This window comes from Triticum urartu, chromosome 3A (genome assembly GCF_056163025.1).
Source record: "Triticum urartu cultivar PI428250 chromosome 3A, HENAU_Tu73, whole genome shotgun sequence".
Classification (NCBI taxonomy): Eukaryota; Viridiplantae; Streptophyta; class Magnoliopsida; order Poales; family Poaceae; genus Triticum; species Triticum urartu.
Genome location: NC_141875.1, coordinates 675,565,459 through 675,591,792, shown reverse-complemented (window position 1 = coordinate 675,591,792; position 26,334 = coordinate 675,565,459). Strand labels below are relative to the sequence as shown.

Below are 26,334 nucleotides of genomic sequence, written 5' to 3'. Positions count from 1 at the left end.
ATTCAGCATCGAAATTTCATGCCGGTGGAAATTGCAAAATGCATGAATCTTAACGGAAAATCTTATTATTGTTATTAGGTGTTATTAACTGATGAAAATCTGGCACAGTATATGTATGGAGTTTACTGACTCCTCCCCGAGACTCAGACCCACCCAACACGGCCAGGCCCAGCTCCTCCGCCAGAACCAACCAACCCTAGCCGCCGCGGCGCAATGGCCGCCTCCGGCAAGCGTTCCTTGGCCGCCGTCGCTCTCGCGGCGATCGCTTCCTGCGCGGCCGCGCAGACGCCAGGAGGCCCGCCGGGATCGCACAACAACTCGATGAGCTTCTCCGACGTCATGGCCATCTTGTTCTTCATGGCCTTCTTCTTCCCCGTCTTCGTCGTCCTCCTCGCGTTCGCCTGCCTCCGCCTGTTCCGGCCGCCGGACGAGCCCCCGGCCGGCGACGACTCGTCGTCGGAGGGGTCGCTCCACAAGGAGGGCCTGAACGCCGCGGAGATCGCGGCGCTGCCGCTGGTGTCCTATCGGGACGTCAGGCAGCACCGGATCGGCGCCAGCGGGGTTGACCCGCTGGAGTGCGCGGTCTGCCTCATGGAGTTCGGCGACGACGACTGCCTCCGCCTCCTGCCGGCGTGCCCGCACGCGTTCCACCCGGAGTGCATCGGCCTCTGGCTCGCGAAGCACGTCACGTGCCCGCTCTGCCGCGCCAGCGTCCTCGACCCGCCGGTCCTCGACCCCGAGGAGCTGATGCAGCCTCCCTCGCCGGAGGAGACGCCGGCACCGCACGAATCGCCGCGCCGGCTCGCGGATCACGATCACGACACGGTGGTGGTGCTAATCGAAGACCCCGGCTGCAACGAGGAGGAGGACGAGAGGACAAGGATCCTTGCGAGGAGGATGCGGTGCGAGGCCGCCGGGCGTCAGGCGCTGCCGCGGTCGAACTCGACGGGGCACGAGCGTGCCGGCGGGACGGAGCACTTCGCGCTGCGGCTGCCGGAGCACGTCCGTCTCGAGATCCTGATGTCGCACAGGCTGAGGCACGTGACGAGCGCGGTCGCGTCCGTGCGCGTGAGGGAAGGGAGCGCCCATGACCCAAGCGCCGGCGGCAATTCGGTGAGGAGCGCCGTGGCGAGGCTGCTCTCCCTTTTCGCGCCCGGGGATGGGCGGAGGGGAGACGACGAGGAGAAGTCCGGGGGGTCGTCTCGCCGGCGGCGCGATGACTCTGCCCGGGGAGCAGGAGAAGACAAGCTGAGAAACGATTGATGAATCGGGAGAAAAGGAGAGCGGAACCTTGACGGCTGCGATGATTAGCTAGTTGTGTTTGTGTGGTTGTGAGTTGTGATCGGGACGGCATCAATCAATCAGTTTTGCTAGAACTCATCTAGCTGAGTTCTAGTTATGTCTCATTCACCTTTTATAGCCATTAAATGTGATGTTATAAGATGTGTGTGTGCTGATGTCGGTTGTATCTGTTCTTGTTTTCCAGGTGAATGAGACCAAATTATATCTCAGCTAGATGAGTTCTAGGCACTCCCTCAATCAATTTCTCCTTGGGATTTTGAAGAACAAAAATGTTAGGGAATGGCTAGATGTGAGTCGCTTGAAAAACGAATTTGGGTCAGTTGATTTAGTTTTAGCCGTTGGATGGAAAACAGGCGGTGCAGATTGCTTCTTCAACCTCCAGACCTCCTTTTTGTCCCAAGAGCCAAACGTGCCACCGGCCGAACTGTCGACCACCACTACCCGTGGCCGGCGGCGCTCCCGCGCAGCCTCGCCGCCCCACCCTCTCCTCAACCTCCTCCCACCGCCATGCCGTCTCCCCCCGGCCATCTCTCTAGCCCCAGCGATGATTGGTTTTTTCTCTGGCGAACTTGCACCATCTCTTTCAGGAATTTGCCTGGAGCGTTTTAGATCTTACCGGCTTAAACTACGGGATTATCCTGCTGATTCCGAAGGTGCCGGGAGCGTATGATATTCGGCAGTTTCGGCTAATCACTGCCATTAATGTGATCTTCTGGATACTGGTCAAGGGGTACGCCAGTAGGGCGGCACTATTAGCTCCTAGGGTTACCCATCCGAACCAGACGGCCTTTATCAATGGGTGGTTCATTCTCGATGGGATCCTTGTTCTCCATGAGGTTATACACGAAGTCAAGACGAAACGCCTCAAAGAGGTCTTCTTCAAGATTGACTTCTATAAAGCCTACGATATGGTTCATTGGTCCTTCCTTCGGGAGGTGTTAATAAGGAAAGGCTTCGACCCCCAGTGGATCACTAGAGTGATGCAACGTGTGACGAGTGGTCGGACGGCAATTAACATCAATGGCAAGGTGGGTTCGTATTTCCAAACCACGCAAGGAGTGCGCAAGGGGACCCCTTTTCCCCCTTCTTGTTTAACCTGGTAGTCGACGCCCTCGTAGCCATACTAAATTTGGCAAGGAGGACCTGCCACATCAGGGGTGTTTGCCCTCATCTCTTGGGAGAGCGCGGGATTACTCACCTCAAGTATGCAGACGACACGATTCTGATAAGGACATCCAACACCTCAAATTCCTCCTACTTTGCTTTCAGGAGATGACTAGTCTGACGATCAACTTCTCCAAGAGTGAGGTCATGGTTATGGGATACTCCAAGGAGGAGAAGCATCAGATAGCAAACTAGCTTAACTGCCGATTAGGCTCCTTCCCGATGACTTACCTAGGCATGCCGATTAGCGACTCCCGTATACTTGAAAAGGACCTCCGCCCGATAGTCTCCAAGGTCCAACACCGGGTTGAACCATGGCAAGGTCGGTGGCTTTCCAAGGCTGCGCAAGTGGTCCTGATTAATTCCTCCATGACTAGACTACTAATGTATCTGATGGGATTCTGTAGTTTAAATGAATCCCTCCAAAACAATATAACCAAGTACCAGTCCCGGTTCTTCTGGGCTGGAAAGAGAGATAAGCAAAAGTACCACATGGTTAGGTGGTCGGAGATATGCAAACCCAAGGACCAAGGTGGTCTACGGGTCATCTCATCCAAAAGGATGAACATTGCCCTTTTATCCGAATGGCTATGGTGGATCACCTCTGGTGAGGGTGGCCTTTGGCTAGACATTATACGCGACAAGTATTTGCGTAGGTAGGCTTTAGCGTTGCGCAACGGTCCGGCGGATCTCAATTCTGGCAGGCAATCATCCAACTGTTGTTGGTTCTTCTCGTCTCGGCTCCTCTATCACAATTGGGCCGGGAACCAACACCCTATTCTGGCTAGACCAATGGTCGGGCCCCAACCCTTCGTCGTGTGGTTCCAAATGTTGTTCAACATATGCACGGATCGAGGCATGATGGTAGCCTCCGTCTTGGTCGACCTCGGTAATATCTCCTTTAGGTGGATGTTTGGCCCCATGGAATGAGACCTGTGGGAGGAGCTAATCGAGTGTGTGGCCCTACACCCCCTCCGTTGACCATGATTTAGTTCGTTGGACTCTAAAACAAATGGGATGTTCTCCGAGAAATCCCTATATCGAGCAATAATGCCCACCCCAGGGCCGGTCGAGCTGAATCTCCTATGGGACATTAAATTGCCTTTGAAGATTAGCATTTTTCTTTGGCAATTGGTGCGTGGTCGCCTTCCGTCCGGCATGGAGGTGCTCAAATGTAATGGCCCATCCGACGGGATGTTCCCCCTATGTGGGATCCCGGAAGATTCCAACCAAAATTACTTTTCATGTGCCACTGCTAGATTCTCATGGAGCTGTCTTCATGAGGTTGTTTGGAGCAGTTGGTGCCATGACAACCTCGCTGACATGCTCCGGGAGGTCCTCGGTTTTCCCGTAACCGTGCGGCCATCCCTATGGGTTTCCATAGGAACACTTGCTTGGACACTATGGAACGTCCACAATAAATTGGTGATTGAACATGTGATTCCGCTTCGTGCGACTGACACTATTTACAAAATGTGTGGTTACTTACGGCTCTGGAGGCCGCTTAGCAAGCGACACTATCGGGACAACATCGACAGGATCTCTGCTGAGCTCCGTTCTACCGCGCCCATCTCGCTCCACCGGCTGCCCCACCCCCCCTCTGGAGCCTGATTAGCTTGTAGTTCTATTTGGGGGGGTTTGTTGTGTTGTTCCCCAGCAAGGCTTATTTGTGTTCCTGTTGCACTGGATTTGGCGCGTGTGTGCTTGTTCGGACCTAGTTCTCTGAACGTTGGATGACATGGTTGTTGATGTGGTGCTTTATAATATATAAAGCGGGAAACCCTTTTTCGTCAATATTGAAACCACACATGATAATCCTTATTACACCGTCATACACCTTTCAGAGATATATAGCAATAAAACCCCATATGATGTAGCATGCCAATTACTTAGGTTAGTAAAAATCTAAAGAGGGTAACCAAACTATGTGAAAGTGCGTTATATCGACTAGAGGGGGGGTGAATAGGCAATTTTTATGGAAGTCTTCAAAACGTGAGAGTTGTGAAGACAAACAGTGAAGATCATGCCTATTACTATGCAGCGGAAGTTAGATTACACTAGGCCAGCCATGGTCATGTATTCAATAGAGTGAAAGCGCAATGACAAACAGCTTCAGTGTAATAAGGATCAGGTAGGAAGAAGTTATGAAGCCGAACAGATCATACATTCATGTTGTGAAGACAAAAGATAAAGCAAGCATGCAATGGCTTCACAATGAATAACTGTAAGTGAAAGAAAGTGAAGATGAAACCAGTGACACGTTGAAGACAATGATTTGTTGGACCAGTTCCAGTTGTTGTGACAACTGTACGTCTGGTTGGAGCGGCTAGGTATTTAAACCAAAGGACACACAGTCCCGGACACCCAGTCAAGGACACTTAGTCCAAGACACCCAGTCCTCACCGTTTTCTCCTTGAGCTAAGGTCACACAGACCTCGCCCAATCACTCAGGTAAGTCTTCAAGGTAGACTCCCAAACCTTCACAGACTTCGTTCACTGACAATCCACAATTTCTCTTGGATGCTCAGAATGCGACGCCTAACCGTCTGGAGGATGCACAGTCCTCAAGTGTAATAAGTCTTCAAATCACACAAACACGAAGACTTAAGTGATGCCCAATTTACTCTGGCTCTGGGTGGTTAGGGCTTTTCTCCTCACTGGGAATTTTTCTTTCAAAGGCTTCGAGGTGGGTTGCTCCCAAACGACAAAAGCCGTGCACTGAAATCTGAGCAGCCAACCGTTTATGGTTGTGGGGGGTGGACTATTTATAGCCACTTGGCAACCCGACCTGATCTGTCCGAAATGACCCTGGGTCACTAAGGAACTGACACGTGTACCAACGGTCGAATTTTGAACTCACACGGCAACTTTACTTGGGCGACAAGTAAAGCTGACTTGTCTGACTCTGGACAAGATTTTCTCTCAAAGTCTTCTCTCGAAGACATAGGATTTGAATTAGGCATCACTTCAGTCATTCTGACTGGTTCTCTTCGACCCCACTTAACAGTACGGTGGTTCCTATGACACAACATGAATGAAATAAAACTACGAAGGATCTAGGTCTTCGAGTTCCAAAAGCTTCATAGGGAGTCTTCTCATGTCATTGTCTTCAATATGAATATCTTCATAAACCACCATTGTCTTCAATGTCTTCGTACATTTTTAGGGGTCATCTCTGGTAGTAAAACCGAATCAATGAGGGACTTCTACCTGTGTTTTCCTGCAATTCTCACAAACACATTAGTCCCTCAACTAGGTTTGTCGTCAATACTCCAAAACCAACTAGGGGTGGCACTAGATGCACTTACACTATGGGATAGACCGTGTAAGTCAAGATTGATTCTTTTGGTGTAAGCCAATTTTTTGACTGACGAAACACCATCCAATGGCCAGGATTGTGCAATCGTTGATCATCTTCCTCCTCACGAGTCGCCTCCTAGGAAACGCAACTGCCGAGGTCCACCACACAAGGCCATCCCTCTAAGCCCCACCTATTCCGACGCCCACAACCCCCCACCGCCCCAGACACCCACACTTGTTTGTCAACCTGCTTCCCCGCCGATTCTCATGACACGCAGCACCGTCACCAGCTTCGGGCTCGAGCTGAACGCGTCTTCCTTGCAAAATTGACTTACACCCCAAAAAAATTCAGTTGACATACATAGAGCCCACATGCCAAACTATGTATTGGCCACTTATCGCAATGAGTGTTGAATGCATGCGGATTTTGAGCGTCTCATCACTATCACCATGCCCTTCCTCCTTCCACCATTCTCCAACAATCATTGACTTCCTCTCTGCCCATCTAGGCTCTCTAGTGCCTCTTTTTTTCACCCTGATTCTATGTTGGGTATATCTTATAAAAAATAAATATCAACTAAAACTGAAACCATATAACTTTTTATGTGTTGAGGATAAGGATGCAATGATTAAAAAATAGAAGGCATAGCTTGTCCGAAAAATGACCCTCTAATAAAGTGACTATATGACCTTCATATTGTTGCTATCAGGTTATGTCCAGGTTCAGAACATCAAGTAAGTACCACTAAGTGCTGGTGTTCAATCTTCATGGTAAAATATACCCCCTCCGTCTCAAAAAGTAAGAAATTTTTTTATACTCTATAGTGTCAAAAAAACATCTTGCATTTTGAGGCAGAGGGAGTACCAAACAATGCAGCTGCTCTCACATATTTTCAATCTATTGCTATTTGCTTAGACTCATCTTGCAGCCATGAATGGCAGGAAAAGTAGTTTCTCAACTCCCAAGTAACAACTGACGTATGCCTTGTCCAAGTACATCAAATACCATCTAATAATGTGCATCATAAAACAAGTTTAAAATCAGATATCGCCTAGTTTGAGTACTTAACTGGACAAAACATATGCTACCTACCTATACATTTTTTTATGGAACCTGCTTATTTATAGATATACTGGATAACATTACAAAGTCATTTGCATACACACCATACACTATCACGCACACGGCCTACCGAGGTTTCAGAAATACCTGTCACTCTAGCTAAGGAAGCAAGGTCATGATCTACACAATTGCTAAAGAGAGCCTTGGCTTAGTGGTTGGGCATGCGGTTGTGCAGCCTAACGATCCGAGTTCAATTTCTAGAATTGACAGGTGATGCACAGGGATTTTTCCTCATTTATTGAGGATCAAGTTTGGAGTATGGTGGAACCACTCATCAAAAAATATCTTGATACTCATTTAAAAAATTATGAGGATCATGTTTATCTTGGTACTCATACTAAAATGGACGTATGCATCCCTAGTTGATGCAGAGGCTGGGGAAGTGAAATTCTCCCCCAATTTTAAGGTGTAAACCTAGCGCTCACGTCGCCTCCAGGGGGCGGCTCGGGTGCCCTAGCAGCCGCTGCCTCCAAGCCCTCCCTCCCCACACTGATTCTCCGCCGCCGGAGGAGGAGGCCGGTGAGCGAAGCTCGCCCGGCGGACGGCGGACCTTCCTCCTCTCCTCGCGAGGGGATCCTTTGGCCAAAACGTCATGGCGAACCTGGTCGCCCGGCGTGGAGGCAGAGTGGGCGTGATGGGGCGGCAGCCCGATCGGATTATGGCGGTGGTTGGGCCTCCACGGCTGCGGGGGCAGCGTGGGGCCAGCCATGGCGGCTGGCGGCGGCGGATCTGGGGCCCCCACCCCAGATCGGTTCCCCTCCAGATGGTGTGGGCTCGGGCGCCGGCCTGGCGGCCCTGAGCGGCGGTGGGCGCGCGCCGAGGTTGGCCCCACTCACCGGCGTGGTTCGGGGTGGCCAGAGGTGTGTGCGTGAGGCCGGAATCGTTCGGAGTCGGCTCTGACGTGCGCGGCGGTGGGAATCTGGCAGGCGGCGGCCGGCTGTGAATCCTGGTAGCGTCATCTCCGACTCGATCTGCTCCGGTTCGTGCTATTTCCAATACCTACCCGGTGTTGGCTAGACGGATCTGGCGGGTGGGCATGGATCCGGGGGAAACTCCGGGCCAGCATGGCGGCCGCACCAAAGCCGACGCCCTCGGTGCCGATTCCCTTCCTGGAGGCTTTGGTGTGGATCCTACACCCCCACCTCTGCCATGAGCGCAGGCGAAAGCCTCTGTTCCTCTGTTTGGGCGGCGATGGAACTTTGGTGTCGTGTTCCTTCCTGAAGGTGTCGGCCGAGGACTGCTCAGGGTGGTGGAGTTGCTGGTAGTTCGGAGTCGGTGCGAGATGGCATGTAGGTGGAGCAGTGTGGCATCAATAGTATCATCGACGATGGGTCTCGGTGGCATGGCGCAGTGGAGACTCGGCGTCCGATGCGCGGAGATGGACTCGCGCAGGAGGAGGAAGCTGTCTGGCATCTTGATGGCGTCGACGGCAACTAGACCGTGCAAGGTAGATGCAACAGTACAACTCTGAAGATGGATTGATGGCAGGTGGCTGTGGCGGCCTCATACCCGGCAGGCGTCCTGATTGAGGAGTGCGCCGGACCGGGTACCCCATACCCGGCAGGCGTCCTGAATGGGACCTCTGGTCTTAGATGTTAGGTTTGGCTGCGAGGTCTATTTGGTATTTGGCCCAAACTATCAGCATCCCTTCATCATTTGGATAGGAATAGCGAAAGATGTTGCCTAGACGGTGGCTTTAGTCTTGTTGTTGTATTACTTTATAATGTTTTGTGTGAACAATTAATAAAGTGACCACATGCATCCTCCAGATGCAGAGGCCGAGGGTCCTCCTCCATTTCTAAAAAAATATCTTCACAAAGTTAACCATGAACTTAACCGAGCTTTGAATTGAACATTTATCATCGCCCATGGATGATGCAATTTCGGAGGTACCAGCCTCTCCACAATGTAAGTATCATGGGTTGATTCTTCCCGACCAGCTAACACATACGTGAACTTGAGGTCAAAATCAATATCAGCAAGCACATTCTAACTTGTAATGCTTTCTACCCTGTATATTGCATCATGTGACCTTGATACTCTAGCAGTCACATGAATACCATACAATCTGGTCATGGCATGAAAAAGCTATTATGGATCACAACGATACAATCATGTCATTGCAAGACTGACAGGTAGTACTGCTCACCTTGTACTGCTCACATGTCATGGCAAGAAACCATTATGAAATATTATTCCAACCAAAACAAGTGCAATATATAAAAAAGAGTAAAATGCATTAGTGGTCATTGAACTTATCATGTACACTCACTTTGATCACTGTACTTAAGAATACGGTTAATACGGTCATTATATACATGTTAAGGTGATTATATGGTCACTGCCAGATCGTATAGCTATGTATTTCATCTGTTTGACTGATCAAACAAGGCCTTGTCAGTTTTTTTTCTGACTGTGTGGGCCCTACCTGTCAGTGGGTGGAAGAAAGGAGTAGGGTGAAATAAAATTATGGCGCCTGTGTGGAGTCGAAACCAGGCGAGCAGGGCAACCAGCTCCACCTGTCTACCATCTTGTCTAACTTGAGCAAAAAACCGTTTATATCCTACTAGATTCACGTGACAGCCATTGCATTTTTTTTCTTTAGCGTGCGAACCATTTGGGATTTAAATAATAATCGTTTCGGCTTCAGTGGTCGGGCCTTTTTTAGGATTTAAAAGGCTGTTTTAGCAGTACTGTGTACTCGTACATATGATTCATGGCCAAAATTGCATTAGCACTTCCCTCGCAAGAAAACGAGATTGGATTAGCACTCCAATTTCTTTTGTTCAACATGCACGCGTGGACGGCGGCTCGACAGTGATGCGGCCGCAGCGGCAGCTCCAGTAGACGAGACGACCAGGGATTTGGCGTGCGGTCATCTTGTAGCTAATTATGGCGGAGTGTACTTATCAAAATGGTTAATATATGTCTAGAACCGTACCAAATGCATAGAAGTAATATACACGTGTTAAGTACTCCAAATTATGCTTATAAATGCTATCAACAGAAATATATACGTCAGCCAAATTACGCTTGCGATGGTGCAATTTGGTACGGTAAAACCGATATAGAAGAAATCACTATGAATTAGAATGCACTATCATCTAAACCAATAGAATGGTCTTATATGAACATACGCAAAAAAGAAATATCCCAACGCTGTCACGTGAATGACTAGAAGATATAAAAGGGTTTGTCCTCTAATTAGACACAAGATTGGAACCGAAGCGGCTGGTCAGCCTGCGCGCATATTAGCTCGAGGTATTCGGTTTGAGTCCCCACTGCAGCATTTCTACTTCTTACTTCCACCCACTGACAGGTAGGGCCACAGGCCATGTGGATTGTTTGACCTGTTTGACCAGTCAAATGGATGGAATACGGAGTTATACAATTTCACAGTGACCGTATAATCATCTTAGCATGTATATAATGACCATATTAACCGTATTTTTAAGTACAATGATCAAAGTGAGCGTACACAATAAGTTCAATGACCACTAATGCATTTTACTCTATAAAAAAATCAAGGTAGCTTGACATATCCCCTCTCAAATGAAGATTAGTAACTAATAGCTAGAGATTGTGGATGAGTTAGCAAGAGAAGAAAACACATGTGCGCCTGCCCTCAAGAATTGGCAAAAAAACAACTAGAATTGAACACATGGCTGACCACGTATCACATTGAGGCCTAAATATTCTCTGCACTTAATTAAGCTTCCATATTTTGTAGTAATAGATAAAATCGAGAAAAATCACAGCAACATATATGATAATATATCATCCTATTTATTTCTAATATATATATATCAGGTTTATTAAATATAATTATTTTTATATTTTGAACGAGCTAGTGTTGGCTCAAGATAAGCTCATTTCTCGATCAAGCTACATAAAGTGCAATTAGTCAGCTCATTTCTTTTTGAGTCGAGCCAAAAAAATTGTCAATCTGGAGCGAATCACGAGCCTTGAGCTTTTTTGCAGCCCTACTTACGATTGATAATGAAACACCAACATATATGTCTCGTTGCAACACACGAACAAATTAAATAAGTTTTCTTAATTTAAACTCCGGGGACATTGTCATGGTCGTGCTATACACCCTAGAACGCCTAATGCACCTGAACCAAGAGAATGGTACATATCCCTGGTGGTTTGGTTCACCTTGTTAGTTACCGTCAGGCTTGTGTTCATGGCAAGGGTAATCACAAGGCGTCACCTTGTTAATTACCGTCACCTTGTGTTCCAATACCTAGGACTAAGACAATGCCAAGAAATAATTAATCACCAAAAAAGTTAATCATCATGCATGCTTTCCTTCCAAACTCCGCGTCATCAAGTAGCTTCTTGATGCCACTAGGCTTCTTGCGCTTCGTCGCAGAGTGATGGAAAAAAGATCTTACTACCCCTGTGCCCGAGCCAATTGGCATGTCGCGTGTCGGCGCTGAAGCCAAAAAATCTTCTCTTGTTCCAGAATATTTTCATTGGTGGTTTGCAAAGTTTTTTATTTTTTGAGGGGACGGTGGTTTGCAAAGTTAGTACTATTGAGCATTTGAAATTCTTTTTTTCCTTTGGGAAAATTAAAAATTTCTTTGTTGGGCCGAAGCTGCTTCATGGGCCTGATTCCGACATTTGGCCCAATATAGCTAGCGACATGCCCACCACTCCATTCTCAGTCACACCGGCCGCCACCACTCCTCAACTGCTCCCCCTCCCTGAACCGAAACCCTCGCCGTCGCCTCCCCCACCCGGCGGCCATGGACGACCCGCAAGTGATCCTCGGCGTCTCCAGGAGCCAAGTGTGCGCCAGAATGGAGCGCAACTGCGTGTACGCCTACATCCCGGACCCGCCCGTCTCCCCCGCCGCCACCCTCTCGCTATCTGGCGTCCCCGACGGCGTCGACCGCATCAGTCGCCTCCCCGAAAGGGTCCTCCGCGACGTCGTCTCCCGCCTCCCCGCCAAGGACGCCGCGCGCACCGCCGCCCTCGCCTCGCGCTGGCGCCCCTCTCTCTTGTCGACAGCCATCTGCTCCCGGACGGCGACGCGTCCGGGCCGTTCATCATCGGCGCTCCCTCTCCCCGCGCCGTCACCGCCGCGGTGTCCAGCGCCCTCGCGGCGCACCCGGGGCCTTTCCGCTGCGTCCACCTCACCTGCAGCACCATGGACGAGCATCGAGGCGAGATGGCGCGCTGGCTCTGTAGAAGTGCATGCTCTAGTCAATGCAACCAAAAAACCGATCTAATAGAAGAGACTAGGCAGCACATTATACGTCAACACTTTCCCTCATGTGTGGCTTCCTCGGGCCTAAACGTGAACCGAAAGTGCGCTGCAATTTAATTGTGGCAGTCGGGTCTTGAACTCAAGACCTTTTAGCTCTGATACTATGTAGAAGTGCATGCTCTAGCCAATGCAACCAAAAAACCGATCTAATGGAAGAGACTAGGCAGCACATTATACATCAACAGACTCGACACCCTCATCGCCAAGGGGGTCCAAGAACTCGTATTTGGCAACCGCCCTTGGCCGATTGACCTGCGCCTCCCGGCCACGCTCTTCAGCTGCGCCTCCCTCACCCGCCTCTGCCTTGGCGTCTTTAGGCTCCCAGACACCGCCGCCGTGCCACGTGGCGCCAGATTCCCCAACCTCCGGGAGCTCATCCTCTGCTTGAATACCATGGAAGAGCGCGATCTCACCTTCTTGCTTGAAAGAAGTCCCGTCCTGGGGTTCCTCTTCATCATGGGAAACCAGGCCGGCGGAGTGCGCCTCCGCCTTCAGCCACAGCCTGCAGTGCGTTCAGCTTGGCTTTTCCTTCTCGGAGGACATCGATGTGGTGGATGCTCCTCGCCTGGAGAGGCTCTTTCAGTTTGGCGAGCTCGCCCATTCCCACAGGATGGACAATACCACTCAGCCTAGGATCAAGAACAGCGCTTCCAGGATCAAGATTGGCCCTGCACCTAACCTGCGTGTGCTGGGATATCTTGAGCCAGGAGTGCAAGATTTGGGGATTAGCAACACTGTTGTGGTGGTAATTTGCATGTGTAGCTAGGCTGTGTCAGTTAATATATAATGCTAATGTATGATCTGAATTAGTTTCTCTGTCCTTGGTTGCATTGCAGGCTGGGAGCAAGGAGATCATTGTCCCTAGTGTCCAGATTTTGGCGATAGAGGTGCAGTTCGGTGTCCGAAATGTTGTCAAGAAAGTTCCTGGCTTTCTCAGATGCTTCCCTAAGGTGGAGACGCTCCATGTCCAGGTAAATTTGATCAACTTAACTAGATACATTTTCTGCATCGGCGATTTTGCAATACTAGCGGACAGTGGCTATGTTTATGCATGGTCAGAACTCTGAACTGTGAACCAGATCAGTTATATAACTGCTGTCGTGCTGCTGCTTCATAATTGCTTTTTTTGGAATACTGCATGATAATTGCTGTCCTCATAGATAAGATACCTCATTTATGTATGTATGCTGATCGATTTCATCTGCAGTCCCGCCGCATATGTGAAGAGTCCACTGGCAAGGTCAATCTCAGGTTCTGGCAGGAAGGCGGTCCCATCAAATGCATCATGGAGAGCATGAAGAAGGTGTTCTTTTACGAGTTCAGAGGGACGAGAAGCGAGGTTACTTTCCTCAAGTTTGTCGCGGAGAGAGCTCGGGTGCTGGAGCAGATGGTGGTTGTGGTGACCAGGGAATGTTTCTCCTCGGGGGATGATAATGTGAGCGCCAAGCTCAAGCCTCTGATCAGCGCAAAATGTAACAACAAAGGTTGCAAACTAGAACTCTTCAAGAGTTCGCTCGATGACGGGGGAACTAGAGTTTACAGCCACAAGCTAGCTTCTGATTTTCAGTTTGCAGACCCTTTTGACCTCAAGTACTACCACACAGAACAAAGGATCTTTGCGAGTTAATTGGCATCGCCGCGCCGTGCCACCTGTGCAAGACTATTTGGTACATACTATGCAGCTAGACTTTGTGTTGTGGCAGCAGCTGAAAAACCTACTTCTCTTGCAAGCTGTGTCATGCTTTCTGCAGGTGGTATGACATGATGAGGTTGTTAGTGCCAAGTACTTACTTACTTACTAAGCCTTTTGTCCCAAACAAGTTGGGGTAGCCTAGATATGAAACCCTTTCACGAGGACTTCCCAGAAGGTCACCCATCCTAGTACCCAAGTCAAAGTATTATTTCACTACTGTAGGATGATATGATGGCCTTGTTAATTACTTCATGGACAACCAATATTTGGTTGAAAGTTTCCAACACATATGTTTGTAGTGTTGAGTCGATTGTACTAGAATTGTTGAAGTATATGATTATGCTGTCTAGAATCATCGAAACTTTTGTTCAAATGTGGTTTTCATGTCCAATATTATTTTTCATCATATTTCGTAAGTGAAGTGGTAGCATCTTCACCTTTTCAAAATCTATCTCAGATGAGGTCTACCATACAAAATCTCGGCACAATATGCGTGTCTCAACTTAGACAAACCGCCAAATAATATCTCAGCTAGGCACGTCTCAGCACGATTGAGTTAGATGAAAATGTTTAGTGGCACCAATTTCTGCAAGTCTGTTCAGTCAGCAGGGCTATCTAGCCTAGTGACTATTACTATGGTCTTTCTGTTTCGTCCAACTGTAACTTCATTTATGTTATAAGTTTGTTGCTGTCAGCATGAGTTAACTTGGTATGCAGTAGGCACCGGTCTCATTCTTAGACCGACACACCCGCAGCGCGCATTCAGGCATCATTTGGTTGTCAGACTGTTAGCTATGCAGAGTGAAATACCAGTTCAGTTGTGCTAGCAAAGAGGAGGCCTCCAGATTTATTTCTTTGCCTAGCTTCAAGTATTACAAATAGTTTGCTGTAATTCCTTCATGGAAAAATCATTGCTTAAACTATTTAGGCAGCAGTGTGCGGCGCAACTCTTTGCAAGGTGTTTTTTGAGAAACACAGTACCAGCATGTTAGTTGCTCAAATTCCAAACCAGAGACAGGCAACAAGCAGGACATCTGGACATTGTTCAGTTGCACATTTATCTGAAGTAGATTGAGATTTCATTGTGCTTCATTACAAACCTTCAAGACAAGATCACGTGCTGGCATTTGAATGGTCTTTGTGAGGCTATCAGCATGCAAGTTTGCTCAAATTCTACTCCAGGGATGTGGACATTGCTCCAGTTGTAACAAGCAACGAGCAGGGCATCTAGACATTGTTCAGCTGCAAATGTATCTCCAGTAAATTGACATTGTTCAGCGTGATCCCTTCGCGCTTCTCTCTGTAGAATGCTTCTAAATTTTAGTGTATCCATCTGATTTCTGAAAGAAAACAATCAGAGTCTTCTTCTTTCTCCGGAAGCAACACATCAGGCAGCATCTGATTCCCTTTGCCCATCCACAAAATCTACTACATCTAAATAGGAGATCAGATCTACAGCTCAAGAGTTGATCCCTGTGCTCCACACGATCACTACAAACCAGTGGAATGTTGGTGTTAATCACAAATCTTCAAGCAAAAGATCGTATGGTCAGAATGGCCTCAGAAGTTCGATTCATGTTGAGGTCTCAACACAGACATATTTTTGCCCAGTTTAACTAGTACATGGCCCTGGTTTTCTGTCCTTAGTTACCCACTCGCTGCCGGCAATGTGTTACAACATGACGAGCACATAGGCGGGAATGCTGGTCATACAATTATTCCTAGTTGGACTCAAAACCACCTGTGTATGTTTGATTAATTTCTATGCCACTTTGTTGGAGCAAGAACTGAAAAAAAACATACAGGACCTCCTAACCTTTCCATGATGCTGAACTGATGTGGCAATACCACGGGCATTGACTAGAGAAATACTCCCGTCGCCGTAAAATGCCGCCTTTTGATGAGGATTTTCACCATAACCAAGTGTAGACTTCAGCAAGAGCGGAACAGTAGAAGCTTGGGGGCAATGTATCTCCTACAAACACACAACCGTGACAATGTGATATCGAATAAAAAATATGAGAAGAAATCATCAGACCATTCACCAAAAAAGGGCCGTACCTTTGTTTGACTGCTGCATGATAATTGCTTTTTTTAGAATACTGCATGTTAATTGCCGTCCTCGTTGATAAGATACCTCAACTATGTATGTATGCTGATCGATTTCACCTGCAGTCCCGGTCCATATCTGAAGAGTCCACCGGCAAGGTCAATCTCAGGTTCTGGCATGAAGAGGCTGTTCTTTTACGAGTTCCGAGGGACGAGAAGCGAGGTCACTTTCCTCAAGTTCTTCGCGGAGAGGGCTCGGGTGCTAGAGAAGATGGTGGTTGTGGTGACCAATGATGTTTCTCCTCGGGGGATGATTATGTGAGCGCCAAGCTGAAGCCTCTGGCCAGCGCTAAATGGAAAAGCAAAGCTTGCAAACTAGAGCTCTTGAACAGCCCGCTCGCCGACGGGGAATCTACAGTTCACAGCCACAAGCTAGCTTCTGATTTTTGATTTTGCTGACCCTTTCGACCTCAAGTACTACTCAACGGGACAAATGATCTATGTGATTTAATGGTGGCGCCGCGCCGTGCCGCTTGTACCAGAACACTACTGGTGCCTAGCTAGAATTTGTGTTGGGGCAGCAGCTGAAAGACCTACTTCTACAAGGCATGCTTTCTGCAGGTGATATTACATGATGAGTTTGTTTGTGCCACACCAAGTCATATCTGGCTGGATGCTGGTGGAAGAAGTAATAGATTGATTTCGATAAAATGTTTGTGGTACCAATTCTGTTCTGTCAGCAGGGCCGCTCCAGTGAGTAGGGGTATGGCATTTCTGTTTTGTCCAACTGCAGTTTCATTCATGGTATGAAGTTTGTTGTTGTCAGCATGAGTTAAACTTGGCATTGATCTCATTCTAGTGAGTAGGGGTATGCATTAGGCATTGGGCTCATTCTTAGACCATCACACCTGGCCGTGCACATCGATGCCCAAGCTCGGCGCGACACGATGCTATAGGAGTGCCCTTGAGGATGTCAAGACTGTTAGCTATGCATACATAGCGAAAGATCAGCCGAGTTGTGCTGGCGTAGATGAGGCACAAATGTTTCTTTCCGGGTGATACTGTTATTGCAAATGGTTTGCTTTTGCTGTAATTGCGCGATACAACTCTCTGGGAGGCTGTCAGCATGCAAGTTGCTCAAATTCTACACCAGGGATCTGTACATTGCCCAAGTTGTAACAAGCAACAAGCAGAACACTGTTCAGTTGCAAATGCATCTGAAAGTTGATTGACATTTCATTCTGCTTCAGCACGATTCCTTCTCTCAGTAGAAATGTAGAATGCTTCTAAATTTCGTTATATCCATCTGAATTTCGCGCTTCTCTCAGTAGAATGCTTCTAAATTTCGTTATATCCATCTGAATTCCAGAAGGACAAAAGAAAACGATCATACAGTCTCTTTCTCCCGAAGCTACACTCAGGCTGCATCTGATACCCTTTCCCCATCCACAGAATTGGCCTAATTCTACAAACCAGCATCTTAAGGTTGCTGGTAAGCACAAATCTTCAAGCCAAGATCACGCGCTGGCATCTGAAAAGGTCAAGAATGGCCTCACAAGTTGGATTCATGTCGACGTCTGAATACAAACACAGTTTTTGCTTCGTTTAGCTAGTACATGGCCCCTGGTTTTCTGACCTTGTTATTACCCAGCCACTGCTGGCTCAGCAATGTGACGAACACCTAGGCGTCCTCACTTGCGTACGTGGCAAAATGCTTTCGCCGCCGTCATACAATTAATCCTAGTTGGACTCAGAATCACCTGCGCCTGTCTTATTGCGACAAACTACCGATAGACCGGTGATATGGCCTTAAGTGCTCAGGTTAGGCTCAGTGCCTGAAGTGGCGGACGCCGGTGAAGAGGAGGGACACGCCGTACTTATTGCAGCAGTCAACGGCATCCTTGTCCCTCATGCTGCCGCCGGGCTGCGCGATCGTGCCGATGCCATTCTCGCACGCCTCCTCCACGGCATCCTTCCAAGCTGCAGTTCCACTCACGCAAGTCAGTTTATCATCCTGTAAGATCTCACTTGGTCGAATCGAATGGGGGCTATTATTTCATTCTCACCGAATGGGAAGAAGGCGTCGCTGGCCAGAGCAGCTCCCTTGGCAGCCTCCCCTGCTTTCCTGAAGGCGATCCTCAGGCTGTCCACCCTGTTTGGCTGCCCGCTACCCATGCCCAGCATGCAGTTGTCCTGCACTCACAGGAGGATCATCAAATACATTCACAGAAAAACCATTCACTGAACTAAATTTGGCAGGTCAGTCAGGTAGGTTTACGAATAGTAGAAATCAAAGCTTGGAATAGCTGATAGGACTGTGAGTTTGCACTACCTAATTTGACAATGGTTGAAGTGAGAAAAAGGATACAAAACCAGAGTTTCTTTCTATGCAAATTATGCTAAGTATCTTGACATTTGGTTGCACTTTGCACTAGTTTTAGACAGGTTCCTCAGCACACGCCACACCAACAGAAGGTTCATAGATGGGCATGCAGATAAAACCAAAGTCGAAAATCAGTGCAAGTTCAGAGTTTCTTTCTTTGCAGATTATGCCAAATATCTCAGCACTGGGTGCACTTAGCACTAGTTTCAAACAGGTTCCCATGAGGCGCCACACCAACAGATGGTCCATAGGCAGGCATGGACATAAAACCAAAGTCGAATATTGGTGCAAGTTCAGCGAAAGGTCAAAATAAATGATGTTATATTGAATACAAGTACTGAAAACGGCGGGTGTTTTTGCTTGCAATGGTTATGTTGCAAACTGCAATTTACTGTACCTATCTTTTCTTTGGCACACTGGGAAATGCACTAACCTTGGCAATCACAATGGCGTTGCTCTTGACGTGCTTCACACAGAGCCAGGCGAACTTGGCATCCGAGAGCTCACTGTCCGTCGGAGCTCTCTCAGAACCCGTCGTGAAGGTGATGTCTTCTGGGGTTAGATCGTCAGATTCTTGAGCTAGCCAACCACCACTGACCTGCCTGAGCGACAGCATGTTTTTCCCACTTCTCTTTGCCTCAAGGATCCTCAACGTCTTTGATTTACCTTTGAGGACCTCAAGGCCCTTCTCTGTGTATCCTGGTGCCACCACGATCTCATAGAACATCCGAGTCTCGCCATCTGTAGGACTTCTAAACTCGCGAATCTCCTTTGCAAGATCCTACACCAGAGAAATTTTGTTATTTGCCCCTCTCAGGCTCTCACAATTCACGAATAATTGAGAATTTGCAAATGAGCATGCAGGAACATGTCATGGGCAGCAACACAACTACAAAAACGGTATAAGCTTGTGAAACATAAGATCAGAGTCTAGTGCATACCTCGTCAATTGTGGTGTTGAATGCAACGATTCCGCCAAATGCACTCACAGGATCTGCCTTTACGGCCAACCTGTATGCCTCAAGAACATCCTGCCGGGATGCAACACCGCACGGATTGGTGTGCTTAACCACAACACAAGTAGGATTCTCAAACTCTGACACACAATTCCATGCAGCATCAGCATCCAAGTAATTGTTATAAGACATTTCCTGCAAAGAGGAAGGAGTTATGAAAAACCCTGAAGAAGCATCGCTGAACTTTTTGACAATATGAGTTCACAAGGAGCAGGAATATAAAAAAACAAGGTGTATGTGTACTGAACAAACCAAATATTAAATTTAGAGTTGATCTTTGTGTACTCTTGACTAATTAGTGGACCACTGTTGTTGTAACAAGAACTGGAAAATAAATATGTGAAGCCCTAACCTTTCCATGGTGCTGAAATGATGTTGCAATACCACCGGCATTGACTAGAGAAAGACTCCTGTCACCATAAAATGCGGCCTTTTGATGAGGATTTTCACCATAACGAAGTGTCGACTTCATCGAGAGGGGAACAGTAAAACTTGGAGGAAATATATCTCCTACATACATGCAACCAAGACCAATGTGATATCTGATGAAAATAGCAGACGAACTTTCAGATAAGTATTTGACCATTTACCAAAAGAAGGATCATACCACCGCTCGATTGCTTCCACAGCCACTCTGAGACGGCTGAATCATAAGAAGCCACATGCTGGAAAGCTTTCCATGCCAGCATCCTGCGGAACTGTGGGTCCACTTGATTTTCTTGTAGATATTTCAATAGAGCAGGGTAATCATGATGATCCACAACAACAAGAACATCCTTATGATTCTGTCAGGTAAACAAAGATCAGTATTAAGCCGTACATCAGTTGTACAGAACTATTACATCGATCCCGTGAGTATAAATGAACATAAAGCACACTTTCAATAAACAGCAAGCAGATATATGTTAACGTGAACTCAATGCTATGGTAGATTGCAACAACTGCAACCAGCCGCTAAGGATGTAATTTCAAATGATAAACGCAGTTACCTTCGCTGCAGCCCGGATCATTGTAGGCCCACCAATATCAATGTTTTCAATGCCATCCTCAAAAGTAATTGTACCAGAGGTGACCTTATCATAGAATGGATACAAATTCACCACAACCACATCAAATGTCCCTGTGCCCAAAAAAATGCTCTAGTTTAATGAGAATACCAGCCAAGATTGTTATATCATGGCATGATAATTGGAAGAATATTACAACGGTCCAAGATGAAAAAAATGGACTCTCACCTATGCCATGCTCATTCAATGCTTCAAGATGATGCTCCTGGTCTCTTCGGGCAAGAATACCACCATGTATACTGGGGTGCAATGTTTTTACTCTTCCATCAAGCTGCAATCACCAAAACAGAAATGTAAATGGAGATGAAAAGAAAGATTTATACTCAATATCCTCTAAATGACTAGCCAGAGGCAAAGCAGAAGATGCTAAAATGGGATGACAAGCAAAAATATAGTTAGGTAAATTATCACCTATCAATTATTCAACAACTATTATGAGGATTTAAGAGACATCAAAGGGAAGAGATTTGGAAATAAAGAATGATTATTATATCAGATCCACATGCACCTTTTACACGAATGGACATCACACTTGCCAACTATATCAACTATAGGTGTATAGCATGATACAGAAACATTTCACAAAATGAAATTTTAAAACACTTGCAACAAATTTTATTCAGGAACTACTTTATTGACTATGACAAACAATGTTGGAATAAAAAAGCTTGAAGAAATGCTCCAGCAGCCAAAGAATAAATTAAGCTATACCATTTCAGGAAAATGTGTAATCTGTTCGACTTTTGTAACATTCACTCCAGCTGCCTCCAGGCTTGACGCTGTACCACCAGTGGAGATGATAGAAAACCTACAAGGCCCAAAAATCTTCATAAGACCCTACATAACTAGAACTTTGGGAAAGGCGATATATGTTGAGCACTGCCTGAAGTAGGCATTGATGTACAACATAATTCCCCATGGTGATGCACGAAAGAGTAGAGTTACCCCAAGCTCTCAAGACCGTTTCCAAGATTGGCCAAGTCCGTTTTATCCGACAGAGATATCAGTGCTTGCCTCACTCCTGTTGATGTAGGAACTTGCCATTAGTTCATTGCTTTTTCAAGCATTTCCAATGTTAAGAACAAGATAAAGTTAAATGAAGAGAATATACAACTCTTGGGACCCATGTTATTTGACTGCTTGTTCAAACACATGAGCTCTAACAAAATTAATCAATTACCGGATAGAACTGAACAACCAATACAGAACGGTCTAAAGAAGACAAAATATTAACTAGTGCGTGTGCAGAACAGTCTGCAGGGGTTGGAGATTAGTACACAACAATTGAACCATTAGACTGTAGGGTCTTGTGACTTCCATTCATCAGTTCAACAATCAAGAGCGTATTTACACTGAGACCGCTGGTGGGAATCAGCTATCCAATTCCCAATAATGATTTTTTTGAGAAATACCCAATAATAAATAAATAATCACGAGGAAGCCGATTGCGTTACCTGCTTGCGCAGCGACAGCCCTGGCCCTGGCGGGCCGTTGGTCGTGGTCGGGGGTGGGGGCCCCGACCGTGGCGGAGCTGAGCCGCGGCGCGACGTGGCTCATCGCGCGCGCCCAGAGCAGGCGGCGGCTGTGGAGGTCGAGCGCTGGTCGGCGGGAGAGGGAGGTGGCAGTGGCAGTGGCACTTCCGCCGGCTAGTGAGACGGCGGCGCAAACCATGCGCGCTGGCGGCGGCGGCGGCGGCGGGAGAGAAGGGGGGCGGGGGCGGGGGGCAAGTTGTGGGTGTCAGCGCCGACAGGAAACGGAGTGCGTGCGGCGGCTAGGGTAAAGATGCGCAAGCTTTATGCCTTTTTCTTTCTCTTTTGGCGTTGCCCGTCCGATCTGCATCTGACGGCGAGGACCGGAGCTGCTAGGTGAATTTGCAAACACACGCCCGCCACCAGCGCACCTGCCTGCTAGTTTTACAAAATTCCCTAGCATATCCCCTAGAAGGACCCAAACTGTAAAATAATCGTTGTTTTAGGGTTTTAGACGAAAAAACGTCCATTCCAGATCCTGCAAAACGGTCTCATCCAAAAAAAACTATCCAGCTCCCCTAAAAAGAGCCCTCGCATCCTAGATATCCAATCTTGGAGGCAATTTTTACAGTGAAGTGTAAACTAGAAAGGTTGGCGGGAAGGAACTTTCAGCTCCCGTGTCTTCCATCCTCGCCACCGCCGCCGCTATCTGAGATCGACTCCGGCCATCCCCGCCCTCGCCCCCGCCCTTCCTTGTCTCATAACCAAGGTCGCAGGAGCTCGAATCGATCTCTTGAGTGACCGCGCAAGCTCCACCATGGATGTGGTTCAAGCTGCAGTGGTCTGTAGCTAGAGGGTCGTGGCCAAGCTTCAAGTTCTCATTTTTTTTAAGAACAAATTTCCAAAAGTTGCCATGCAGAATTTTATAACTTTTGTTGTGTGGCATTACAAATTCCAAAAGATGTTTGTAGAGGAGGAAGTTTCTAATTTTGCCACATGCTATTTTATTATGGGAAATGTTCAGCGTCAGCCGGCTAAAAACAATCGACGTGTCCGTCGCCTTTGTTTAAGCGCCACATGCCCTCAAGCCTCACGCAGGGAAAGACGAGACTTATCTCTTTGTCAAACATCTCGTTTCTCTCCGAGTCTTTCATCTTTATCTTTTCTGCAACATTACCTACTTTGCATTAATTCTTCCACAACTCGATCCTTGTTACAGAAAAAAAGTGAAGACAAAAAAAATTCTGCAACACGGCTTATGTTGCATAAAATATCCCGCAACACAATCAATGTTGCAAAAAAATTAGCAACACAATCTATGTTACGGAAAAAATTCCGCAACACAACATATGTTGCAAATGTTTCTGCAACAAGGTCTTTGTTGCAAAGCAGAGAAAGACTTCAAACGCTAGATTGTCTCAGATCCAATGGCCTGCGAGGCGGCGGATCTTTTAAAAACATCCGCCGGCTGACGCGTAGCAGTGCTTAGGTAGCATGCCACTTTTCTTCAGCTAGTCCTTATTACACCATGGTATTTTTATTGAAAGTACACCAAGATTTTTTTATTTAATTACACTATGGTAGTTCTATTGTAGGTATCATAACAGATTAATTATTTACTTCGTGGTAGTTTTTAAGGTCTCATGGCAATTATTTAGACCATGACAATTTTTTAGTTAGGCCATAACAATTTTATTATTTACACCATGGTAAAATCATTAGTTATACCATGGAAAATTTTCAGTTAGACCATGGTAATTTCATTATATATTAATTATTTGATGGAATATTTATTATTTATATCATATATTTGTTGTGAATTCCTTTTTACATCATTTTTGCAAATTCTTTTTTTGGTAAATTGTGTTGAACCACGGCAAATTCATTATTTGTACTATGGAAAATTTAACGAAACAAAGTTGTTCTTTTATAAGGTTAGAGCATGGCAATTGTAAAATTATGTTTTTTCTGCTTTTTCTACATCAAATTTATTTTTGTTAATTTTAATTTTTTCTTAAAAAAATGAGCTACCTGGGCCTACCCCGTTTTTGAGACTTCATGGGCCACCAAGAGGAACACTGAATCACACCGATCGGCTTCTCGAACAAGCGTTGTAGCGAACCTCCACTTCACTCGATTGCTGCTCCTAGAGCGAACCCAGTGTACTCATCTTTGTTTTCCTCGATATTAATCGGTTCTAATATGTTTGGGTGAATTTCATACATGCCACTAAAATTTTGGCTATGCCCCCATATGCCACTCCAAATTTCCCTCTTCCTAGGGCCAGTTCCTTTGGACGGCTTAAAAATAAGCTGCCTCACCCCAACTTAAAAAATAAGCCGCTTTCAAAATTTGTTGAGGCTTCTAAATTAGTAATCCAATAACTAGTTCAGAAGCCCCGATGGATGAGGGAGGCGGCTTATCGGAAAAGCTGAAGAGGAGGCGGCTTATTTTTTTAAGCTGCCAAAAGAACTGGCCCCTAATATGCCACTACTGGCTGGTTGACCGTTGGTTGACCGTCAAGTGAAAGTTGAAAAGACAATTCTGCCCTTGGCCAACGTTGTAGGAACTATCGAGGGATAGGAGTATCGGGATACATCACTTGCACAGTCCTTATACTGGTCGACGGCGGCATCGTCCATGGTTGTCATTCTCCTCCCTTGAGGCCCCGTCCATGGACGTCATTCTCCTCCCTTGAGGCCCCGTCACGATGTTCCCAATCTTTTCATGATGCTCCGAGTGAAAACGTAATCTTCAGGATCATATGGTGGTGGCTATCCGTGGTCGTACCTTTCCTGAAAGCATCGTCTTGGAGTCTCCTCGGTGGATCGCTCGTCTTGGTGGTGGTCTCCAGCAGCCCAAGCGGTTCTTCTTCACTCATCCTTAGGTTTCTTGGTAGTCGTTGCGGTGGTCTATCGGTGCCTGGCACCTTTGCATGCTGCCTTGCGTGTTTGCGTTGTGTGCGGTGGTGGAGTGCGTCTGTATCAACTTGCTCAAATGTTGTGGTGATGGTTGCTTTATATATAAAGTGGGGGAAACCTTTTTTCATCAAATTGAATGTTTTCGGAGGCAATTTAGTGACACAAGGATAATAAGTTTAGTTGGCAAGCATGACAAATCCTCACACATTTTATTTTTTGCCTGAAAATTGCCATGCATGTCAACTAGACTTGTCTTCCTCGCGTCACTATATATTGTCATAAAAAACATTCGATTTGTCATGGTAAAATCCCGAAAGTTCAGGATTAGTCATTTTTAATATTAAAAACATTTAATTTGAAGCGTTGAAAGCTTTCGGTACATGTATATGACGGGTGCTCGTTAGAAAGTCCTTGTTGTACTATCAATCCACCCAAAAACCATTAGGATTCGGAGACACAAACATATATACTTTTGCATACAAAAAGGCGCGCAGGTGCATCGATTACCAGCAGGCCGTACGTGTTGGTCGGTTCCCCCGATCGCCTTGGACTGTGCAGGCCGTTGCCATGGCAGCAGCAGGTCGGTCACCGTGGCCGCACGCCGCGGCCGCGACGGAGACCCGCATCAGCGCATGCGCCCGGACCGATATCAATTGGCATGCCAGGCCGAACGGCCACCAGTTCTCCGTCCGCCTCCACGGCGACGTGTTCGTGTCCCGCGAGTACTCGCGCACCATCATACGGGCCAACAGCGTCGACGCGACGGATGATGATCCGGTCGTCGTCCGAGAGCTCGACCACCGTGTCGAGGTCGCCCACCCCACCGCCGTCTTCCGGAGCCGCGAGGCCTGCCGCGACCTCATCCACGCTGCACTCGCCGAGGCGCCGGCCACCCGCGAGTACGACCTCGCCGCCGGCAACTGGGAGGAGTTCCTGCCCGACGCGCTGGCCGCGCGCATCGTTGCCGGCGACGTCCACGACACGACGGGCTTCGTCTTGGACATCAAGCTGGTCCTCTGGATCAAGCTGGTCTACAGCGAGCCCAAGGCGCTGCTCCTCGCATGCATAGAGGCCGCCGGAGATTCGGCGGTCGGCCAGAAACGCCGCCGTGAGCCAGGCGAGCTGTGCGCCATCTGTTTGTCGGAGCGGGGGGCCGAAGACGAGGAGACCGTCAGGCTGCCATGCTCCCACGACTTCCACAGCAGGTGCATCGAGCGGTGGTTCGACCGGAAGTCGACGTGTCCGACTTGCCGGCGTGATGTTGTGGAGTGCCTCGGGTTCGCTAGATCGGCGCCCCCCGTGGATCCTGTAGCCGGAGCCGAGCAGGGCACGTCGTGATGAGTACTCCTGAACACTTTGGTGCTGCTCATCGCCGCTGCTAAAGATCGTCGATCAGGTTATTGCCGACGCCAAGCATTGGACGAGTATGGGTCGTCTTGTGCTGCTGCTTGTTATTTTTTTAGGTCGTTTGTTGTAGACCTTGTTTTTATGTTTATCAGCGCTGGTTCATGTACAAAACTTCCCGTAAAACCACTTTTATAGGGTGTCCGTAAAATCTAGGGCAAATTG

At 47.5% G+C, this 26,334-nt stretch overlaps 3 protein-coding genes and 1 pseudogene across 3 annotated transcripts; 3 read left to right on the top strand and 1 right to left on the bottom strand.

Moving 5' to 3' along the window:
- Positions 1 to 83: 83 nt before the first annotated feature.
- Positions 84 to 1,511, top strand: LOC125549123 (E3 ubiquitin-protein ligase ATL6-like). Its single transcript, XM_048712608.2, has one exon. It carries the CDS (start codon positions 214 to 216, stop codon positions 1,261 to 1,263), a length of 1,050 nt encoding a protein of 349 aa, XP_048568565.1. The 5' UTR covers positions 84 to 213; the 3' UTR covers positions 1,264 to 1,511.
- A 6,085-nt stretch (positions 1,512 to 7,596) lies between these two features.
- On the top strand, positions 7,597 to 14,061 carry LOC125547159 (putative F-box/FBD/LRR-repeat protein At5g22670; annotated as a pseudogene).
- Positions 14,062 to 17,441: 3,380 nt separating this feature from the next.
- Positions 17,442 to 22,113, bottom strand: LOC125545913 (uncharacterized). The gene is made up of 11 exons (XM_048709970.2): positions 21,830 to 22,113; positions 21,321 to 21,396; positions 21,087 to 21,183; positions 20,544 to 20,646; positions 20,298 to 20,428; positions 19,916 to 20,093; positions 19,661 to 19,818; positions 19,234 to 19,443; positions 18,726 to 19,073; positions 17,976 to 18,102; positions 17,442 to 17,889 (listed from the first exon to the last, which is right to left on the bottom strand). The coding sequence occupies exons 1-11, from the start codon at positions 22,044 to 22,046 to the stop codon at positions 17,738 to 17,740; spliced, it is 1,797 nt and encodes a 598-aa protein (XP_048565927.1). The 5' UTR covers positions 22,047 to 22,113; the 3' UTR covers positions 17,442 to 17,737.
- Positions 22,114 to 25,332: 3,219 nt separating this feature from the next.
- On the top strand, positions 25,333 to 26,103 carry LOC147981428 (uncharacterized). Its single transcript, XM_087515966.1, has one exon. The coding sequence runs from the start codon at positions 25,333 to 25,335 to the stop codon at positions 26,101 to 26,103; it is 771 nt and encodes a 256-aa protein (XP_087372092.1).
- The last annotated feature ends 231 nt before the right edge of the window (positions 26,104 to 26,334 follow it).

Coding starts and splice junctions, on each gene's coding strand:
- LOC125549123 (XM_048712608.2), top strand. CDS start 214: ATGGCCGCCTCCGGCAAGCGTTCCTTGGCCGCCGTCGCTCTCGCGGCG.
- LOC147981428 (XM_087515966.1), top strand. CDS start 25,333: ATGGCAGCAGCAGGTCGGTCACCGTGGCCGCACGCCGCGGCCGCGACG.
- LOC125545913 (XM_048709970.2), bottom strand. CDS start 22,046: ATGGTTTGCGCCGCCGTCTCACTAGCCGGCGGAAGTGCCACTGCCACT. Junction 21,184..21,320: donor AACGGTCTTGAGAGCTTGGG/GTAACTCTACTC, acceptor TGGGCCTTGTAG/GTTTTCTATCATCTCCACTG. Junction 20,429..20,543: donor ATTGAATGAGCATGGCATAG/GTGAGAGTCCAT, acceptor TTTTGGGCACAG/GGACATTTGATGTGGTTGTG.